General features: G+C 41.0%; 1 protein-coding gene, 1 long non-coding RNA gene and 1 pseudogene across 7 annotated transcripts in view; 2 read left to right on the top strand and 1 right to left on the bottom strand.

The window, feature by feature from the left end:
* The window catches only part of ARHGAP20 (Rho GTPase activating protein 20), a 131,688-nt gene extending 127,494 nt beyond the window's left edge, over window positions 1–4,194 (top strand). For all 6 annotated transcript variants that reach the window (XM_045482733.1, XM_045482732.1, XM_045482731.1 and 3 more), the window contains one exon: window positions 18–4,194. In XM_045482733.1, coding sequence (XP_045338689.1) covers window positions 18–1,873 — 1,856 coding nt within the window. In that variant the 3' untranslated portion in view covers window positions 1,874–4,194. The remainder of the gene's footprint in view (window positions 1–17) is intronic.
* LOC123600631 lies at window positions 2,499–17,712 on the bottom strand. Its single transcript, XR_006713712.1, has 3 exons — window positions 15,995–17,712; window positions 5,134–5,173; window positions 2,499–2,589 (listed from the first exon to the last, which is right to left on the bottom strand). It is a non-coding gene; the product is annotated as an uncharacterized LOC123600631 (long non-coding RNA).
* LOC123600629 lies at window positions 12,762–15,244 on the top strand (annotated as a pseudogene).
* Window positions 17,713–18,936: the final 1,224 nt, after the last annotated feature.

Below are 18,936 nucleotides of genomic sequence, written 5' to 3'. Positions count from 1 at the left end.
TTTGATTTTTTTGACAGATATCTCTTGCTTCCAACTGAACGACTCCTCCTATGACAGCTTGGAAAATGAGCTAAATGAGGATGTCGATGCTCCTTGTAGTGACTTGGTGAAGAAACTTGGTCAGGGTAGCAGAAGCATGGACTCTGTGTTAACCCTCAGTGACTATGACCTCGACCAGCCTGAGGTGGAAGGCCTCTTAACCCTGAGCGACTTTGACTTAGACCGTTCTAAAGATGAAGACATTCAAATGGAACGGCCTCTTGAACCCAAGCCGGTGGACCTCACGGGAGTGTATGCAAAGGTCCCACTGCGGGATCAGGCCCGGGCCCCGTCGGGCCTGAGCACTCCTGGCTACCTGTCCACAGCTGCCGCAGGGGTTCCAAAAAGCCTGAGGCGACACCGACGCTCCTCAGAGCCCAGCATCGATTATCTAGATTCTAAGCTTTCGTATCTCAGGGAATTTTATCAGAAAAAGCTACGCAAGTCCAGCTGTGATGCAATTCTCTCTCGAAAAGATGAGGATTATCTGAAGCAGAATCAACCCCTCCAGGAAGAGGGTAAGACATGTTTTAAACAGAGTTTAGTCGCCGGCACTGATACCAAGAAAAACGCCACTAATAAAAATGTTAAGAAGAAAAGCTTGTCTGCTAATGAAGGAAATCATGTGAAACTCTTTTCTAAATCCAAGCCAGTGGCCATTTCTGTGGCATCTTACAGTCACATGTCATCTCAGGACCATCCCGGGAGCCAGCCCTTCGGCACAGACACATCTGGATACTCCCCGACACACACAGCGGATGCCCTCAAGAGCTCGCGGAGGCACCGGCGCTGCTCGGAGCCCAGCATGGATGACCAGCACTGCAAACTGACCTATCTCAGGGGAATTTATTCAAAGAAACAGCATAAAACCAGCTGCGGAGCCGGTCTCCTGCACGGAGAGGAAGCTTATCTGGAGCGGCACAAGTCTTTGCAAATGGAGGGGCAAAAGCTCATTAACCAGAGTTTGGTGATGGGGATTGAGGTGGGCAAGAGCAGTGGCACAAACAGGAACACCGAGAAGGGCTTGCCCCCAAGACTAAATGTTTGCCCGCGGACCAGCTACTCCAGCTTGTCCTCCCCAGGCACTTCCCCCTCTGGCTCGTCAGTGAGCTCCCAAGACAGCGCTTTTTCTCAGATTTCGGAACACTCTGTGTTTACCCCCACTGAAACTTCCTCTCCAATAGATTGCACTTTTCAAGCTCCAAGAAAACAGGAAGAGCTTGCTTCTGATTTTAGCAATTCCAGCCTCATTTCTGCAACTCCTGGTCCCTCATCAGGGCAGGCCAGCAGCCGCCTGGCGTATACGAAAAAGGATGTTGTAGAGTGGCACTCACAAATACATTCTGTAACTCTTCACCCAAGCACATGGTTGAGAAATGGTGTGGCCAGTTTGAAAAACTGGTCCCTCAAAAAGAAGGCAAGGGCGTCCAGACCAGAGGAAAAGAAAGTAAGTTCTCTAAAAGGACCCATGGAGCCACCTCCCTATGCTTCTGGTATTTCAGAAGCCAGCCCACTGCAAGAGACACAGGAAGACATGCCCCAAAGGGCAACGGAAGGACTTGGAGCTGTGCAGACAGCCCAGTGGTATAGCTCGTACCCCAGCCAGGACTCAGAGAAGCACTGTAGCTCTCCATTCAGCCTGGTGGAGGATGGACTCAAGCTTTGTGTGAAGTCACACAAGGAAGGAGAGAGCAGTGAGCAGCGCTCTCCTGGTACTCTGCCTTGTAAGAGATCCTCACCCAGCTCTTTGACTGTGGATGATGCACCCAGCCCAGACTCGGGGCCTACAGTGGTTTGTGATATTGGGGACCAGCATTTAACCAAAGACGTTTAACCATAGTAAGAACGTGATATGTACAAGAGCAGAAACTGGGCTAATAATGACATTAAGACAAGAGTACTATGACCCCTTTGTGTAAAATACGTGGGATGGGTAGCATAAGGATAATCATTGCTAACACTTAGGACAACAAAAGAATTCTCTTTACTGAGACTATTTGGCAAAAAGTTTAGACTAACAAATTTCAGCTCCTGTTTGGGAGGCTTTTCCTTATTAGAGCATGGGATTGGTCCTATCATGTGTTTTTAGAGATAACTAGCAGGGGGCCAGAGAAAACATCTTCTGTAGGGAGAATATGGCCTACATGTTGAGTGAGATTCATATCCTGAGGCCAGGATATCATAAGTGAAGAATAAGGACTGTGGAAACGGGGAGGGTGCAGAGAAACGTCCGTGTTCCGTGGAATATGTTTAATAACTAAGCAAGAAAAGGCCACTAATCAAAGTATTAAAAAAAAGAAAGTATATCCAGTAATGAAGGAAATCATGTGAAACGTTTCCCTGAATCCAAGCCACTAGCCATTTCTATGACATTCTCTAGTCACGTGCCATCACAGGAAGATTCCAGGAGTCAGCCCATTGATGCAGCTAGAATGGAATAAACTAGAATATCCAAGAGCCATGAGTATGATAGTTTATCTGTTGGTTGTGTTGGTTGGTTGGTTTTTCTGTTGGTGTTCCACTGTGCTTCCAAGGCTCCAGGACACAGGGCTGTGAGGAGGAAGAAGGAAATGGTTGCTTGTTTCAGGGTCCTTTTTAAAGATGCCAGTGCTAGGAACATTCTCCAGAAATGCAACTTTTCCTATTAGGAGGCGACCTCCTGACCTCATCCGCTGTCCTAGTGAGGCAAAGAGGGCCACACGAAGCTGCTGCCAGCATGCACTCACTGGAGGCTCCTCTTTGCTGTGCTGGGTAGTGTTTTTCCACAGCCCTGCCTCTTCGATTAGCAGCCAGAAACAATTACTGATAAATTATCCCCTTTCTGACGGCCACTGGCAGTTGAGAGAGCGGTATTAAAGTTGGCAGTTTACAAAGAGTCACAGAATGGAATCCCCACCAAAGTAGCAGTCAGGCCTTCCTCTCAGACAGTCATTGGCTTTGGATTTTCTTACCTCCACAAGTTTTATATACTTTTGTCCCAGAGTATTCATGGTTTACATCCCATTAGTTTATCTCACATCCATCAATGCTTCTCCCCTCTCTGACCTTAAAGGTCATACCTGTACATCTCCTGGATTATCTCCACGGATTCTTAGGCCTCCCAGCCAGTATGAAAGGATAGAATCAGGAATGGATGTGCATCTCCCTTCATTTTAGCTACTTACAAGAAGTTGCTTAGAACCCATTTAGTCTCTTTAATTCACCATCAGATGGACCTTTCTCCCACAAACTAGCTTATCCCCAATTATTTTTCTTAGCCACTAGGAAACTTTCATGTCAAATGTTCTTTCCCTGTTGTCCTAAAGGTTTCCTTTTTCAGTTATAGAAAAAAAATAATAATGTTTTCTGTAAAGTAGAAGTCCTTTCAGTATTAGCTGTAAGTGCTGCCTACCTCTGTGGGACATGGCCCCTGTTGGCCCTAAGCATTGTAATTAACCTTCAGAACTCTGTTTCCAAAGAGCTCCTTCATGACACTGGCCATCTCAGTCACAGATGTGAAGTAGATTGTACCTTATAAACAGCCACTCCTGTATTTAGACTCCTGAGTGTTCATATGCATCTTTTGTGGTGTAATATCTAAAGGCAATAGGGATTCATTTCCCTTACCCTTAGGGCTTACTACTGTTGGAACTGCAAGATGTGAATGACATTCTTACAGCTTGGAGTGTCTTTCTGGAAGAAATTGTTTCTCCACTTACAAAATAATAGTTCTGTCCTTTTTTCTTTCATATGGGTGGGTAGAAAATTATCCACCCAATTTGAAGCATAGAAGAAAATAGATGCTGAGGTTTTCAATAACTATTCCTATTCGCTGTGTTCCCTTAGATACTCCTGTAATATTTCATGTGAATAGTTTGTTAATATTGCTGTAAAGTATTATATTGTATGATTTGAAGACAGACTACATGTCATTTTATTATACTCTGTCAATCTATAATATATTAGACTGATGCTTTATCTAAAATGCTTTGAGTTTGTATAATATATCTTGACAAATTTTACTACCATATGTAATGTAATAAATGTGTATTTTTGTACTTGCAGAAACTGCTGCTAACTTTTAAAGTTGTTTGGTTTTCAAGGCACTGATAATGGATATGTATGAAGTCCATGCTGTCTATTAAATAATAAAAAATATACATGCTGTAGAGTTAACAGTCCCTCCAGAGCAATATTGCCCTTTGTAGAATTGTAAATGAACCCAATTTCTGCTTAAGCTTGGAAATTTTATGAAATGTACTTAATATTGAATTGGAACTTTGAACTTTTAGTCATAGACTATGGTCAGTCTTTCTAGAAAAAGAGGGTGTTTTTTTTTTCTTTTATGTTTTCCTAATCTTGTCATTTACCAAAAAGTCCTGCTTTAGACACATCATCTTCATTTTCTTAGAGATTGTGTTTTTATTTTGCTCCTGGAATCAGATAATCAGATATGGTCTATATTCTCATATCAAAAGAACCATTAATTCAATTCGATCGATTGTAGATCTTCTTACCCAAATTTGAACCATTCTGCCCCGAGTACCCAGTTGACCCCAGACACATCCAGACAATCCAAGATGTCTGGATTCAGGTACCCCAAGACATCAGAACTTATAAAGTCATGTAAACTTACTAAATGTTACCGGTCTCTCATGACTGCTGTATGTTTCCCTTCTCAGAATTCATTGGGGTTCACTCTGTGCAAGTTCAGCCACCATTTCAAAGAGATTCAAAAATATAAACTACCTTAGTCCAGAAAAAGTGATTTGCCCTAATGGAACCCTGAAGACTACCTACCAACTCCACAGTTGGAAATGGCACTGATTACATCTGGGTGGTGTACAGAGACAATGATGTTAATTTCTCTCTAAATTTTACAGAAATACAGATAATTTTTCTTTTAAAAAAGAGTTCAGTCGACTGAAAACACTGGATTCAAGGAATTATCTCACGTTGTGTTTTTCTGCTTTTCATGGCATGACATTGAATTTGAAAGGATCTAATGTATCCTTGAACTACTGGCATATTCTGTCTGTTGAAAAGAAACTCTTAAGAATATTATGTATCTTAATCATAATTATGGTAGTAAGTGTTTTACTGATATTTTCCTACCTTGTCATGTTTTAATGGCTTGAGAGGAAGTCTTTGTAAACTGCATAGATCAATACAAAGAAAAAATGGAATAATAAAGTTAGGTAAGATGTTAACTTTCTTTAATATCTATTCTGGTTATCAGGATATCTCATAAGCTAAGTTTCCTGCTGAAAGGAAGAGTTCTCTTGAGTTCTGTGCTGTCTACCCCAAGTATGAGTCCTACTCATTTTCTGAGCCACCTGTGAGTATAAATCCTTCATCTTTATTGTTTGTGGGGTTTTTAAAATACAGTGAGCTCCTTGAGTTTCCAGTCTGCATAATGTCAGATGTATGGTAGAATTGGCAGAAGGTGTGTAATTTGGAAAATTGTGTTGTGAAGTCTCAAAGAGACATGTACAGAGGGAGGTATTAGATGCATATTGTCCCTAACTTCATAGAGTGTGTGTTCACTAGAGCGTGCATATGTATGTAGATAATTCAGGGTCTTTTTCCAGCCTATTTAATTTGTGAGGGCAAAGTAAATACATTTTCTGGAGTTTGATTTTATTTCACATGGCAGTATTAAGGTGCAGACACGAAGGAAGGGATTTAAATATTATTTACATATAGGCTTGATTCTAAATCACAGTAACTTGGAATCAAATTCAGAACTTCTGGCAGCTTCTTGATCTGCTTTGAAGAGTGAATACATTGGCCAAAAACCTGAACTTATGAAATAGACCCATTTCTGAGCAAGTAACATGGATGGTATAAAGAAATACTCTGCCAGGTCACAGGGGCTGTGATTGCTACCGCCTAAAATTTTCAGGATGAAAAGAAACATTTTATATCTCTGTTCAAGAATGAGATGACTGAAAAATAAAAGAAGATAAAAACAGAGAGGGAGGCAAACCATAAGAGACTCTTAAACACAGACAACACACTGAGGGTTGCTGGAGGGGTGTTGGGTGGAGTGGATGGGATAAGTGGGTGATGGGCATTAAAGAGGGCACTTGTTGGGATGAGCGGGTGTTATATGTAAGTGATGAATCACTAAATTCTCCTGAAACCAACATTCCACTATATGTTAACTAACTTGAATTTAAATTTAAAAAAAAAAATGAGATGACTGAGAAGCAGAATCATCAAAATACGTGAATACAGAGAAGCTAACTTATTGAAGGTACAGTAAATGGAGAGAGGAGGAGGAAAGCTGTGGATGAGCTCATTAATTAAAGCAAGAAACTGAAGTCACAAGGAGTTCAGAGAAAATTGGAAAAGGGGGAAGAGTAAGGCTTGCGGGGAGTGGAGGGTGTCATAAATGATTTAATGCTATTCAGGTAGTTTAATTGTTATTACCAGGTACTCTTCTAGTCCCTAGAGATACAAGGTGAAAAAAAATTGTTTCAGTCCTCAGGAACTTTAAACAACTAAGGAAGAAATTAGGCTGTGTAGAAGAAAGCTAATAGTAATATTCACTGGGCACTTACCGTTGCCTGCATGCAACTGATAATCAATACATCCTATGTATTGTTTCATTTAATGCTCACAGTAGTCCTGTATGGTGGGTACATTCAGCTAGAGCATCAATCTGACTGTGGGCTCTTTTTTCTCACCTTTTCACCTTAAAATTGGGATGGTAATAAAGCTTCTTCCACACTAGAGGCATCTGGGTGGCTCGGTCTGTTGGGCGTCCAATTCTTGATTTCGGCTCAGGTCATGATCTCATAGTTTGTGAGAGAGAGGCCCACATCAGGCTCTGTACTTACAGCACGAAGCCTGCTTGGGATTCATTCTCTGCCCCTCCCCACCCCTTCTCTGCCCCTTCCCAGCTCGCTAGCTCTCCTTTTCTCAAAATAGATAAGTAAACTTTAAAAAAGAAAAACTTCTTCTGTAATAAAGCAGACAAAAGTTATAGGCATGAGAACCCATCCAAACTCTGTTTAAAGTTAAGGAAACAGCTAGATGTATCTAATATAAAAAGATAATAACCCAGTATTGGGACTAATTCAGAAAACTATGACAAATGTAAAAATTATTGAGCTGAAAACTTGTTCCAGAGAAAATGGTGTCGACTTGTGTCTCCCTACTTCTCCCCACTAAATACAACTACCAACCCTGGAAATAATACAAAAGACTACCAAAGGAGAACTCTAAATGGTGGTAAGGGGAAGGTGAATTGGTTCGGAAACCTAGGGCTAGAGAAACAGCACAGTAATTGAGCATCTTACATCCCCTTACCCCATAGAAAAAGGCGACCAAAGCCTACCTTTCTCAGCCTGGCAACAGAAGACAGCCCAGATGTGTGCATTTCCCCCGTGATCAATCCAGATTCCCTCTGACACCTTCAGGTAAGCCAGACACCACCTGCAAGTGGAATAGATGAATGCCCTGCTAACAAGTGGCCGTGGCGAGAGTTATCCTTTCCTACTAGGCCTGAAATCCCTCTTCCCCACTGGGAGATACCAGAATGGCCAGGCAACAACAGAAAGAGGAACCCAGTCAGAACAGGCAGCTCGGCCTGGGAAACATCTCTCTCTCTCTCTCTCTCTCTCTCTCTCTCTCTCTCTCTCTCTCTCTGCCCCTTCCCAGCTTGCTAGCTCTCCTTTTCTCAAAATAGATAAGTAAACTTTAAAAAAGAAAAACTGATGCCCAGCAGGCATAAGACTCCCCTCCCCCAGCCAAGACACCAAGACAGCCAGAAGGCATGGTCAGGAGGCCTCTACCATGAAAAGCACCAAGCCAGGGGAATCTAAGGCCTGTGGGACTAAGAGGCTTCTCTGGCTGAGAACAGATCACAATGACACCAGAGAGTCTAAAAATTAAGTGGCCCATGGATCCACAACTCCTGAATATAGGCCAGGACCTGTGAGTAATAACATCCAAAACATCCAACATTTGTATCTTTGGAGGTCCAAAAAGAACTCCAAAAGGCTGAAACAGTCATTCAGGGAAATGGTGACTGACAACAGCCCAAATTTGGTGAAAGACCAATCTGCACATTCCAGAAGCTGAATAAGACCCAAACTAGATAAAGCAAAACTATATGTCTTAATTAAATGTTTAGAAACTAAAGACAAAAAAAGGTCTTGAAAGCAGACAGAAATGACATCTTACCTATAAGGGAACACTAATTTTCAGATTAATAATTTGAAACCACAAAGACCAAAAGAAAGTGGCACATGAATTTTCAAGTGTTGAAAGAAAAGAACTGTCAACCCAGAATTTCATATGCAGTGAAACTGTCTTTCATGAATTAAGGGTAAATAAGGACATTCTCAGATGAAAGGAAACTTAAGAATTTATCACTAACTGGTATACCCATTAAAGATCGGCTAAAGCAAGTTCTTTAAACAAAAAGTAATAAAAGGAGGAAATTGGGAGCAGTAGGAAGGAAAAAAGGACAACAGACAGCAGAAGTGAGAGTACTTGATAGACTAGTCTCATGAGTTTTATAAATCATATTTAGTGCTTGAAACAAAAATTGTAGCATCATTTGATACTCAGGACAGGGGCACCTGGGTGGCTCAGTTGGTTAAGCATCTCACTCTTAATTTCAGCTCAGGTCAGATCCCATGTTGGGCTCTGCTGACAGAGCAGAACCTGCTTTGGGATTCTCTCTCCCTGTCTCTTTGCCCCTCCCCCACTTGCGTGCACATGCACTCTCTCAAAATAAGTAAACTTTATTTAAAAAAAAAAAAAAGATACTCAAGACAATGATATTTAAAAGTGGGAAAAATAAAGAGAGCTAAATGGAAATGGAGTTCTCATATTTCCCTCGAAGTGGTAGAATGTTGATACTAGTGAAATAAGATATGATATATATGTATATTTTAATACTTAGAGCAACTATAGAAACTATATATTTGGAGAGTCTATCTCTCTAAAACACTGTGAGTAAATCATGGTGGAATCCTAAAAAAAAAATGGTTAACCCACAGTAAGGTAAATAAAAAGAGAGGAACAAGAAACAGAGTAAAAAGAAAAAAAGAAAAGAAAACAAATAAAATGGCATACTTTAGGTCTAACATATCAAGAATTGCCTTAATCACAAATGATCTACATAGACTAATCAAAAGACAAAGATTGACAGAGTGGATTTAAAACAAAACAAAAAACTACCTAACTATATCATATCTACAGGAAATTTACTTCAAATTGAATGACCTATGTAGGTTGAAAGTAAAAGGATAAAAAAGATATACCATGCAAACATTGATCAAAAGAAAGCAAGGGTGGCTGTATTAAAATTGGATAAGGTGGACTTGAGAGCAAAGAAAATTGCCAGCGACAGGGACATTCTATAACAATAAAGGGCTCAGTCCGCCAAGAAGACATCACAGGCCTAAAATGTGTATGCACAAACACCAAAGCTTCAAAATATGTAAAACAAAAACTGACAAAACTGAAAACAGAAATAAACAAAACCACAATTACAGTTGAAGACTTTAATGCTCCTCTCTCACTAGTTGATAAAGCAACTAGACAGAACACTACCAATGATATAAAACTCATGAATGCCATAAACTGAAAGCTTAATATTGGCAATTATAGGACATTTCACCCAAAGATAGCAAGATACACATTCTCTTCAATTGCCCATGGAACATAAATCAGAACAGACCATGGCCTGAACCATAAAACATTAACATTTTAAAAGAATTAAAATTATGTTGCATATGTTTTCTGAGCACAATGCAGTCAAACTAGAAATCGATAACAAAGATAACAGGAAAATCTTCAAACACTTGGAAGCCAAAAAACACACTTCTAAATAATTTATTGGTCAAAGAGGACATTTTAAAGGAAAATTTTGTAAATCGTACAACTAAATGAAAATACCTGTCAAAATACGTGGGATACTGCTGACAGTGTTGAGTAAAATGTATAACATTGAATGCTTACATCATAAAAGGAAAGATCTTAAATCAATAAGCTAACTTTTTCAAGAAACTAGAAAAAGAAGAGCAAGCGGAAGAAAGGAAGTGAGAAGGATTAGAATAGAAACCTATAAATTTGAATATAGGAAAACAATAGAGAAAATGAAAACAAGTTCATTTAAAAAATAAAGTATAGGGGCGCCTGGGTGGCGCAGTCGGTTAAGCGTCCGACTTCAGCCAGGTCACGATCTCGCGGTCCGTGAGTTCGAGCCCCGCGTCAGGCTCTGGGCTGATGGCTCAGAGCCTGGAGCCTGTTTCCGATTCTGTGTCTCCCTCTCTCTCTGCCCCTCCCCCGTTCATGCTCTGTCTCTCTCTGTCCCAAAAATAAATAAATGTTGAAAAAAAATAAAATAAAATAAAGTATAGGGGCACCTGGGTGGCTCAGTCGGTTAAGCGTCTGACTTCAGCTCAGGTCATGATCTCACAGTTGGTGAGTTCAAGCCCCACGTAGGGCTCTGTGCTGATAGGTCGGAGCCTAGAACCTGCTTTGGATTCTGTCTCCCTCTCTCTCTGCCCCTCCCCTGCTTGCACTCTGTCTCTCTCAAAAGTAAATAAATATTAAAAATAAATAAAGTATATAAACCTCTACTGAGACTGATGGCAAAAAAATTGAAAAAAAAAAAACATAAATCACCACTATCAGAACAGAAACAGGTTATCATCATAGATCCTACAGTATTAAGAGGATAATAAGAGAATACTCTGAATAATTTTTACATTCATAAATTTGACAATTTAAAAGAGATGGGAAAATTCCTCAAAAAACACAAATTACCAAGCTTCAACCAAGATAAAAAAAAAACCTGACCATTCCTATAACCATTAAATAAGTTGAATTCACAATTTAAAAACACCTGAAAATAATAATAAATACATACACACAAGCTAATAAAGAAAAATCTCTAGGCCTAAATGGTTTCACTGGAGAAATCTAACAAACATTTAAAGAAAAATTAACACCAATTTACATACAATGTTTTCCAGAAAATAGAAGGGAGCACTTTCAATTCATTTATGAGGCCAGTATTACCCTGATAAGGAAACCAAACGAAGCCAGTACAAAAACAAAATTGCCAATTAATGTCTCTCATGAACTTAAATGCCAAAAAACAAAAATATTAACCAAAAACAGTGAATAAAAAGAATTACGCGATATGACCATATAGAATTATTTTCCAAGTATGTGGGATCGTTTAACATTTGAAAATCAGTCAGTGTTACCTATGAAAAGCTAAAGATGGAGAATCACAATATATCAATTAACACAAAAACATTTGAAAAAATTTGACTCCCATTTGTGATTTCTGAAATTCAACAAATTAGAAGGAAATTATCTCAACATCTACAAAAAGTCTACAGCTATCATCATGCTTCATGATGGAAGAGTACTTACTTATTCCTAAGATTGGGAACAAAGCAAGGATGTCTGTTCTTACTACTCTTATACTACTAGAAGGTATAGCCACTGGGATAGAGCAAGAAAAAATTTAAAAAGATACCCTGGGGCACCTGGGTGACTCTGTTGGTTAAACGTCCTGACTCTTGATTTCGGTTCAGATCATTGACTCACAGTTTGTGAGATTGAGCCTTGCGTTGGTATCTGCCGTGACAATGTAAAGCCTGCATGGGATTCTTTCTCTCCCTCTCTCTCCTCCTCACACACACTCTCTCTCTTCTCCCCCACCAAATAAATCAATAAACCTTAAAAAAAATAAAGATACCCAGATTGAAAAAGAAGAAATAAAACTATTTGCAGATGATGTGATTGTCCACATAGAAAATTCCAAGGAATCTGTGGAAAAAAAAAATCTACAAGTAATAACTGAATTTAGCAGGGTCACAAGATACAAGGTCAACACACAGAAATCCTTTACACTTGTATATGCTTTAAATATGCAGAAACTAAAGTTAAAAATAATACCATTTATAATCACTCAATAAACTTAAATACTTTAATAAAAATTTAATGAAACATGCATTAGGTATGTATTCTGAAAATTACAAAATGTTGACAAAATTCTGATGAAAGAAATAAGACCTAAGTAAATGGAGAGAGATGCATGGACTGGAAGAGTCAACATAGTAAAATGTCATCTCTTCCCAAATTGATACATAGGCTTAATGCAATCCCAGCCAAAATTCCAGAAAGGACTGTTGTAGACAGACAAACTTATTCTTTACAAAATACGTGTAAAGGCATGGGCCATAGAATAGCTAAAACAGTTTTGACAATCATGAAGTGAGAGGGATCTCTGTATCCAATATTAAGATTTCCTGTAAAACTACAGCAATCAAGACAGTATGGTATTGGAAAGACAGACAAATAGGTCAGTGGAATAGTGACCTACACAAATATGGTCAACTGGAATAGAGATCAGGTAGCCTTTTCTAAAAACAGTGCTGGTGCATTTGGACATCTAAAGGCAAAAAATACAACAACCTAAATTTCACATGTTGTACAAAAAATTCAAAATGGATCGTGGAGTTAAATGTCAATTTTAAACCATAAAACCTTTAGTAAAAATAACAGGTGAAGATCTTTAGGATCTAGATGTAGGCATAAACTTCTTAGATTTGACATTAAAAGCATGATCTATAAAAGGAAAACATTGGACCTCATAAAAATAAAATAAAACAAACTGGACTTCCGCAGAATTAAAAACTGTTGCTCTGAAAGAACATGTGAAGAGGATGTGAAGCTCTACCCTGGGAGAAAATGTTTGCAAGGCACATATTTGACAAAGTAGTAGGATCTAGAAAAAACTCAATAGTAAAAAAAAAAAAAAAAAAAAAAAACTTTTTTGAAGTCTGGTCTGGCCTATAAGGAGTTTGAAAGTTTTCCTCCCAACAAGCAAAAAGGCTGAACAAAGAAAATCAACAAGTCTTCTCAGATCCATCAGAGAATGGACATTGAAGGTAAAACTGCTGCCCCCAAATTGAGAGAGACAGGCAAGCAGATACAGAGAGTGACAGCACCCCAGAACAGATGCCCAGAAGTAGAAACTTTTGCTGGAACCAGTACTGAGTAAGAAAAATTGTAATTGACATATTGTTGGAGGCTCAGCCTAAGACAAGTTTGAGAGTTAAAAGTTCCAGGGTGCCCATTCTTAGGAGACCACCACACTTCCGTGAGTTTTACTGACAGGAGCCTTACCAAGTTCTCATGGTAAAGATCAGAAAAAGGATCTTTTGCACTGATGGAGTCAAGGTGGAAGAGTACACACCCCCTTGCCCTTGGCAACCTGGATGGTTGTGGTGGGGCCTTTACAATGGGTACCACAGGCGCCCATTGAATGATACCATTCAAGCAGTCAAAAGGTTTTCGCAATTCTGCAGTGGGAATAAACCACAGACTACAAGGCAGTTTGACAGCTTTTAGAACCAGGGCTCCACAGTTGGGAGGTAGCTTTGCAGTTTCGGAGGTTTAGTTTTCATGATTGACGGCAGCATGGTTCAAGTCAGGGGGAAAGAGATCCCTGGAACTCCATCACAAGGGGTGCCTTAACGGAGCCATGCTGGCAGCAAGAAATGGACCAGTGGCATGGTTGGGTCAGCCATAATGGGTGGCATTCTCCTAGCATTAATTGAAGGAGCTACCTTGTTGACAAGGTCTGCCTCTGCACAATTTCCCAATGGTCCTCAGTTTGCTGAAGACCCCTCTCAGTTGCCTTCAGCCCCGTTACCATTGTCACCTTTTGGAAATTGTCAACAATATCAATACACTTTCTTTCCCAGGATTTCTGTAACAGAATGAACAGTAGTTCAAGAAGGAATTTGAGAAGATAAGTTACAGTCTGTTTTTAAACCATAGGTGAGATAGCTATGGCCAAATAGGCTATGAAAAGACACTTAGCTCTTTTTTTTTCTATTTAAAGGAACATGGGGAGGGGCAGATGTTAAAAGATAACACATTTATTTATTCTCACTTGAATTGCATTTGTGATTAAAATAGCTAATATCTTTAAAAGAAAATATAATAAATACTTAGAAGATGAAGGACCAAAGGGCAAACAACAATGAAACCTGACCATCATTTCCTTGGGCCCATCTCCGCCTGGTTTTGTGTGTTCTGTCAGTCAAACAATAAGAATCTACTGGAATTTGCTCTTTCAAAAGGAAGGAAGGAGGGAAGGGAAGCACGGAAGGGAAGGAGAGGGAGGGAGGGAGGAAGGAAGGAAGGAATCAAGGAAGGAATTTCATGCTTCCAGCAAGGAGAAAAGCAGCCATTTTGAAATATGCCTAGAGTATTCTGTTCTTTTTCACAAGGCCCGCCCTGAAGGAAAACTATTTTATCAGCACTAACCAACAAATGGAAATGGTTACATTCAACTCTAGCCCACTTAGCGTTCTGTGGTGGGGGTGGGGAGGATACCCAACTCCTGTCCCTTCCAGCCTTGCGGTCTCACCTGAGGAAGAGCAGGGAGGGAAAGAGGCAAAAAAAAACCTAGTCATTGGAAATGTTTTATTCTGTCTTTCAAGAAGCTGGGGGTCAGGAACATAGAATCACTCAGCCTCAGTATCCTAATTTGTTAATGAAAGTTATCTGCTCTACTTAAATGATAGAAAACAATTACCAACTCATTCAACAAACACATGTTAATCACTGTGTGCCAGGTGCTATCCCAGGTGGGTACAGCAGTGAGCAAGCCGTGCACAAGGGGAAAGCTCTGGCCCTGGTGGAGTTCACATTCTAGTGTGGAAGGCAGACAAGACAAATAAGGAAATACTTAGTGTATTACATGAGGGTAAGTGCTAAGGAGAAAACAAGCAGGGAAGAAAGATGGAAGCAGCAGGTGAAATTTTACATCAGAGAAGGCCCAAGATGGCAAGTTTAGGTAACAAGTTGGAGGGAGTGTGGGAGGCAGGCAGAGAGCTTTGTGGATATCGAGCGCTGGAGCATGACTGGCAGTGTGGTGAGTGAGACAGTCAAAAGTTCAAAGCATTGTATACGTGTACAGGTGAGGGAGAAATATTCCGATGTCTTCTTTGGTATTTTGTGGTCTGATTTTTCCTTCTGTTTTCTCTAGCTTTTGTCCAAAGATTATGACCTAAAATCAGAGCCATTTGAAGTCATCTAAGAAATCGGCAGGCCCACCTCACATGATCCCCAGAGAGGCCACATCTGGCAGAGTTTTCCACGGTCAGGAAGGGGCGAGCATGTCTCAGTGCTCTTTCTCTGGTCCACATTCATCCCTGCATTTGTCTACCTGGGAAGGTGGTCATTTGAGGTCCACTGAGAACCCACAACTGGGTTAAGCCAAGTCCAGGTTGTGACCCAGAGGCTAGTTTCCCTAAGGCATTTCTCAAATGCCAAACCCTGTCTTAGCTGAGGATGTGTTTTTGGGGGGGCTCTGGTTTCTAATTCTCTCGGTTGCAAATCCAGCACGGTGTCCTTGAGCTTTTTACCCCCCGCAACACTTTCCATTCAGGGCAACAACTAATGCCACATACACACCTGGATTGTGGCAGTGCACAGAACAGCACTCGGTCCTTCAAGAGCAGGGCGTACGGAAACGGCACCCAGGTTAGTGATGTTTGACTCAGTCTGGGTCCGAGGAGTTCTCTTAAACAGGGCTCTACCTTCCCTCTACACGGTGCCAATGCAGGCTGTGGACTACGCGTGTCGGAGCGGCTGATTTCAGTCAAAACAGCCCTTGGTGCCATGTGGCACCAATGTAAACAACTGGTTGGTTTGGTGTCATGTAGACAGAACGACTCTTTGATGGATTGGGTTTTCGCTTTTCACTCGGCTCAAGTTGGCATGAGTCTAGGGCGGTGCCTGCCAAGTATGTGGGCAGGTGGGGGCCCTGCACGGGTTGCTGTGTGTGGTGCTGGCAGCAGACCCGTGTTCCCACCGCCTTTTAGCTGTCTGCAGTGCTCGGTTTCAAGGGTGGGGGCAACAGAAGAGAGCTAAGTTTGGGAAGCCGATAACTAGGGTGGGGACTGAGTAGGTCAGTCACCTGAAAAAGTCGCAGATGTTTCCCAAGTTTACCGTCTTGTCCAGAGTGGAATTTGCCAGGACTTTGACATTCTCCCCAGCCGGTGCCTGTGTGTGACTGACCAGGCTGCAGCAAAGGCTTTCTTGGAATCTGAGGCTAAGAAAGATGAAAGGCCAATGCCGCCTGTCTGTCTGCAATGGGCATATTGCACAATAATAACTCTCTCTGATCTTTCTTTTGCATGTTCTTGGTTTCTCCACTTCTTTCTTTCAGCTTTGTAATATGACACCCAGCTGCTTCTTATCTTTGCTGCCTCCCCCAACCTCTCGACTCTCCTCTCTCAGATCCACACAAAGAGCACAGACCACTCCTGATTTGAAGCCTTAAGGACCCTGTCACTTCCCTTAATACCCTCTGTTTTCTGGACTCACTGTTTAATGATGCTGTAGCCAGGTGAGGACCGTAAACCAAGCCCCTCAACCCCTGCCTTTACCCTGCCTTCATTTCCTCTGTCTTTCAATTACAAGATGTCTTAGACAGACTCCTCATAGACCCCGGAGGCCCCGTCTCGAGGTAGGGACAAGGACCTAGATTTGAATCTTTGATTTGGAGTTTTTTGGCTCCTCTGTAAACTTAGGAGGTGTGGAAAACCAGACTATTGACTTTCTTAGGTGGCTTTTATACTTTGTAAGCTTCTTCTGGAGGATAACAAAGAGCCTTGTACTGTCAGGCTAAGCCCAAACGACATGGTATTTTCCGTTTGTGGGCCAGCTTCTGGGGTTACCACAGTCCAGTCGCCCCCCAGGTTTGGCCACTGGGCAGCTGCATGATGAGCTGTGACGTGAAAGACCTGTCTTGACCCTTCTGGGTCTGAGGAGTCAAAGCCACCAGCTCAGCAGGGGCATAACGAAAGTAGGTGTTTTCCAAGTATCCCAAACTCGGAAAACAGATCATTCCCATCACCAGTGGACAATTTACTTCATAAAGAGACTCCCTGCCTGCTTCCTTTGCACCTTCCAAGAAGGTGGACTGTACTTTGAAGCAAGAAAAGAATTGCCCTCCCTATACCTTCTCTCAAAGACTTTGAATGCAATGGACAGGGGCCCCCAGCTGCTTGGGCCTCTCAGAGGTAGGAGTGGAGATTCCCACATAATTTTCAACATTAAGAAAAGCCAGTTATGAAATCACAGGGGCTAAGGGCAATATCAGCAGCATCCTTTACTTTTAGTTGTAACACATGAGTTTAAGGTCTGCCTCCTGACAAACTACTTAAGATAATTTAAGTGAGGGATTATTTTGCTAGAAAAGTATGTTTAAAACTGGGACGTGCAGGGAACCATAATGAAAGGAGCCATTAGAGGGGGAAAGGCAAGATGCATTTGGCGGCTTGCTCAGGAGTTTGTTGTGTGGGAACCTCTTCCAGATGTCCCTTTCTTTACAGAGCTCAGTGCCCGACACACAGTCCCAGGGGACTGACACACTTCACGGATTTTTTTCTGGGAACACAGATAACAGGAGATGGATTTAGGTTTCACAATTCTTCCTTTCTGCTCATCCCCCAAGAAAGGCATAAAGATACTTAATAATGAGGGTTGAGGGCGGAGGAAGAGGGATAAGATAATACAAGCAGGATAATGGACAGGAATAGGGCTGATGATAATAATGGCGGTAGTTACCTTCTGCTTGTGCTCTGTCTCTTTCAAAAATGAATAAACATAAAAAAAATTTTTTTTTAAGGGAGGGGGTCACCTGGGCGGCTCAGTCAGTTGAGCGTCCGACTTCGGCTCAGGTCATGATCTCTGGTTCTTGAGTTCCAGCCCTGCGTCGGGCTCTGTGCTGACAGCTCAGTGCCTGGAGCCTGCTTCAGATTCTGTGTCCCCCCGACCCCTCTCTCCGCCCCACCCCTGCTTGTGCTCTTGTCTCTCTGTCTTCCAAAAATGAATAAACATTTTTAAAAAAAATTTTTTTAAATACTGGTGGTAGTTACTATAAGACTCATGATTGCTTGTCTGTGGATTTCAGAGTTTATTTAAATCCCATCATCCAGAGCCCATTATGATGTCAGCTAAGCAAGTGTGACTACCTCCATTTTCCAGATGAATAAATTGGTTACTCAGTAAATTGGTTTGAATCTAGACCTCCCAATTACTCAGTTAACCTTATGTCTTTCCAGAGTACCAAGCTACAGGGCTATGGTACAGTTTAAAGATGCTACCAGTCCTGCCCCACTCCTAATTATTCCAGAGTCTTTTGGGGTTCCTAGACCTATGTTTTATGGTCGAAAACAACCTTTCACAGGAAAATTAGACTACCCATAACTAATGATAAAAGAAAAAATTTATAGCATCAGAATTGAACTTTTCTCCTCATAAAAAGACATCTTTAAGAAAATAAATGGACAGTCCACAGATGAGTGGGAAAAATATACATAGCCAATATCTGACAAATCTGGGACAAATCAAGAGTAAAAAGACAATGTAATTTATAAAATGGGCAAAAAATCTGAAAGATACTTCACCAAAGGAGGTACACAAATGGCCAATAAGCATGTGAAAAAAATGCTCAGCATCATCGGTCATAAAATGCAAATGAAAACCCCCGAGGTAGCACTACATACCCACTAGAATGGCTAAAATTTCTTAAAGGGACATCACTAAAGGATGTGGAGCAACTGAAACTCTCATACATTGCTGGGGGCATTCATAAAATGGTCCAACCACTTTGGAAACCTACCAGTGTGTTATAAACACACATTCACTCTAGCTACTTACCTAATAATAAGACTGACAAATATTTGTCCATACAAAGAGTTATACCCAAATATTCATTGCAGATTTTATAGCCAAAACCACTAAACAACCTAAGTGTTCAGTGAGAGGAGAATGGATAAATAAGCTTTGGCATATTCGTCAAATGGAATGCTACTCATCACTAAAGAGGAATAAATGACAGACTCCTACAGC

This window comes from Leopardus geoffroyi, chromosome D1 (genome assembly GCF_018350155.1).
Source record: "Leopardus geoffroyi isolate Oge1 chromosome D1, O.geoffroyi_Oge1_pat1.0, whole genome shotgun sequence".
In the NCBI taxonomy this organism is placed as follows: domain Eukaryota; kingdom Metazoa; phylum Chordata; class Mammalia; order Carnivora; family Felidae; genus Leopardus; species Leopardus geoffroyi.
Note: the sequence above shows the minus strand (reverse complement) of the source record. Positions and strands in the feature narration are given on the sequence as shown.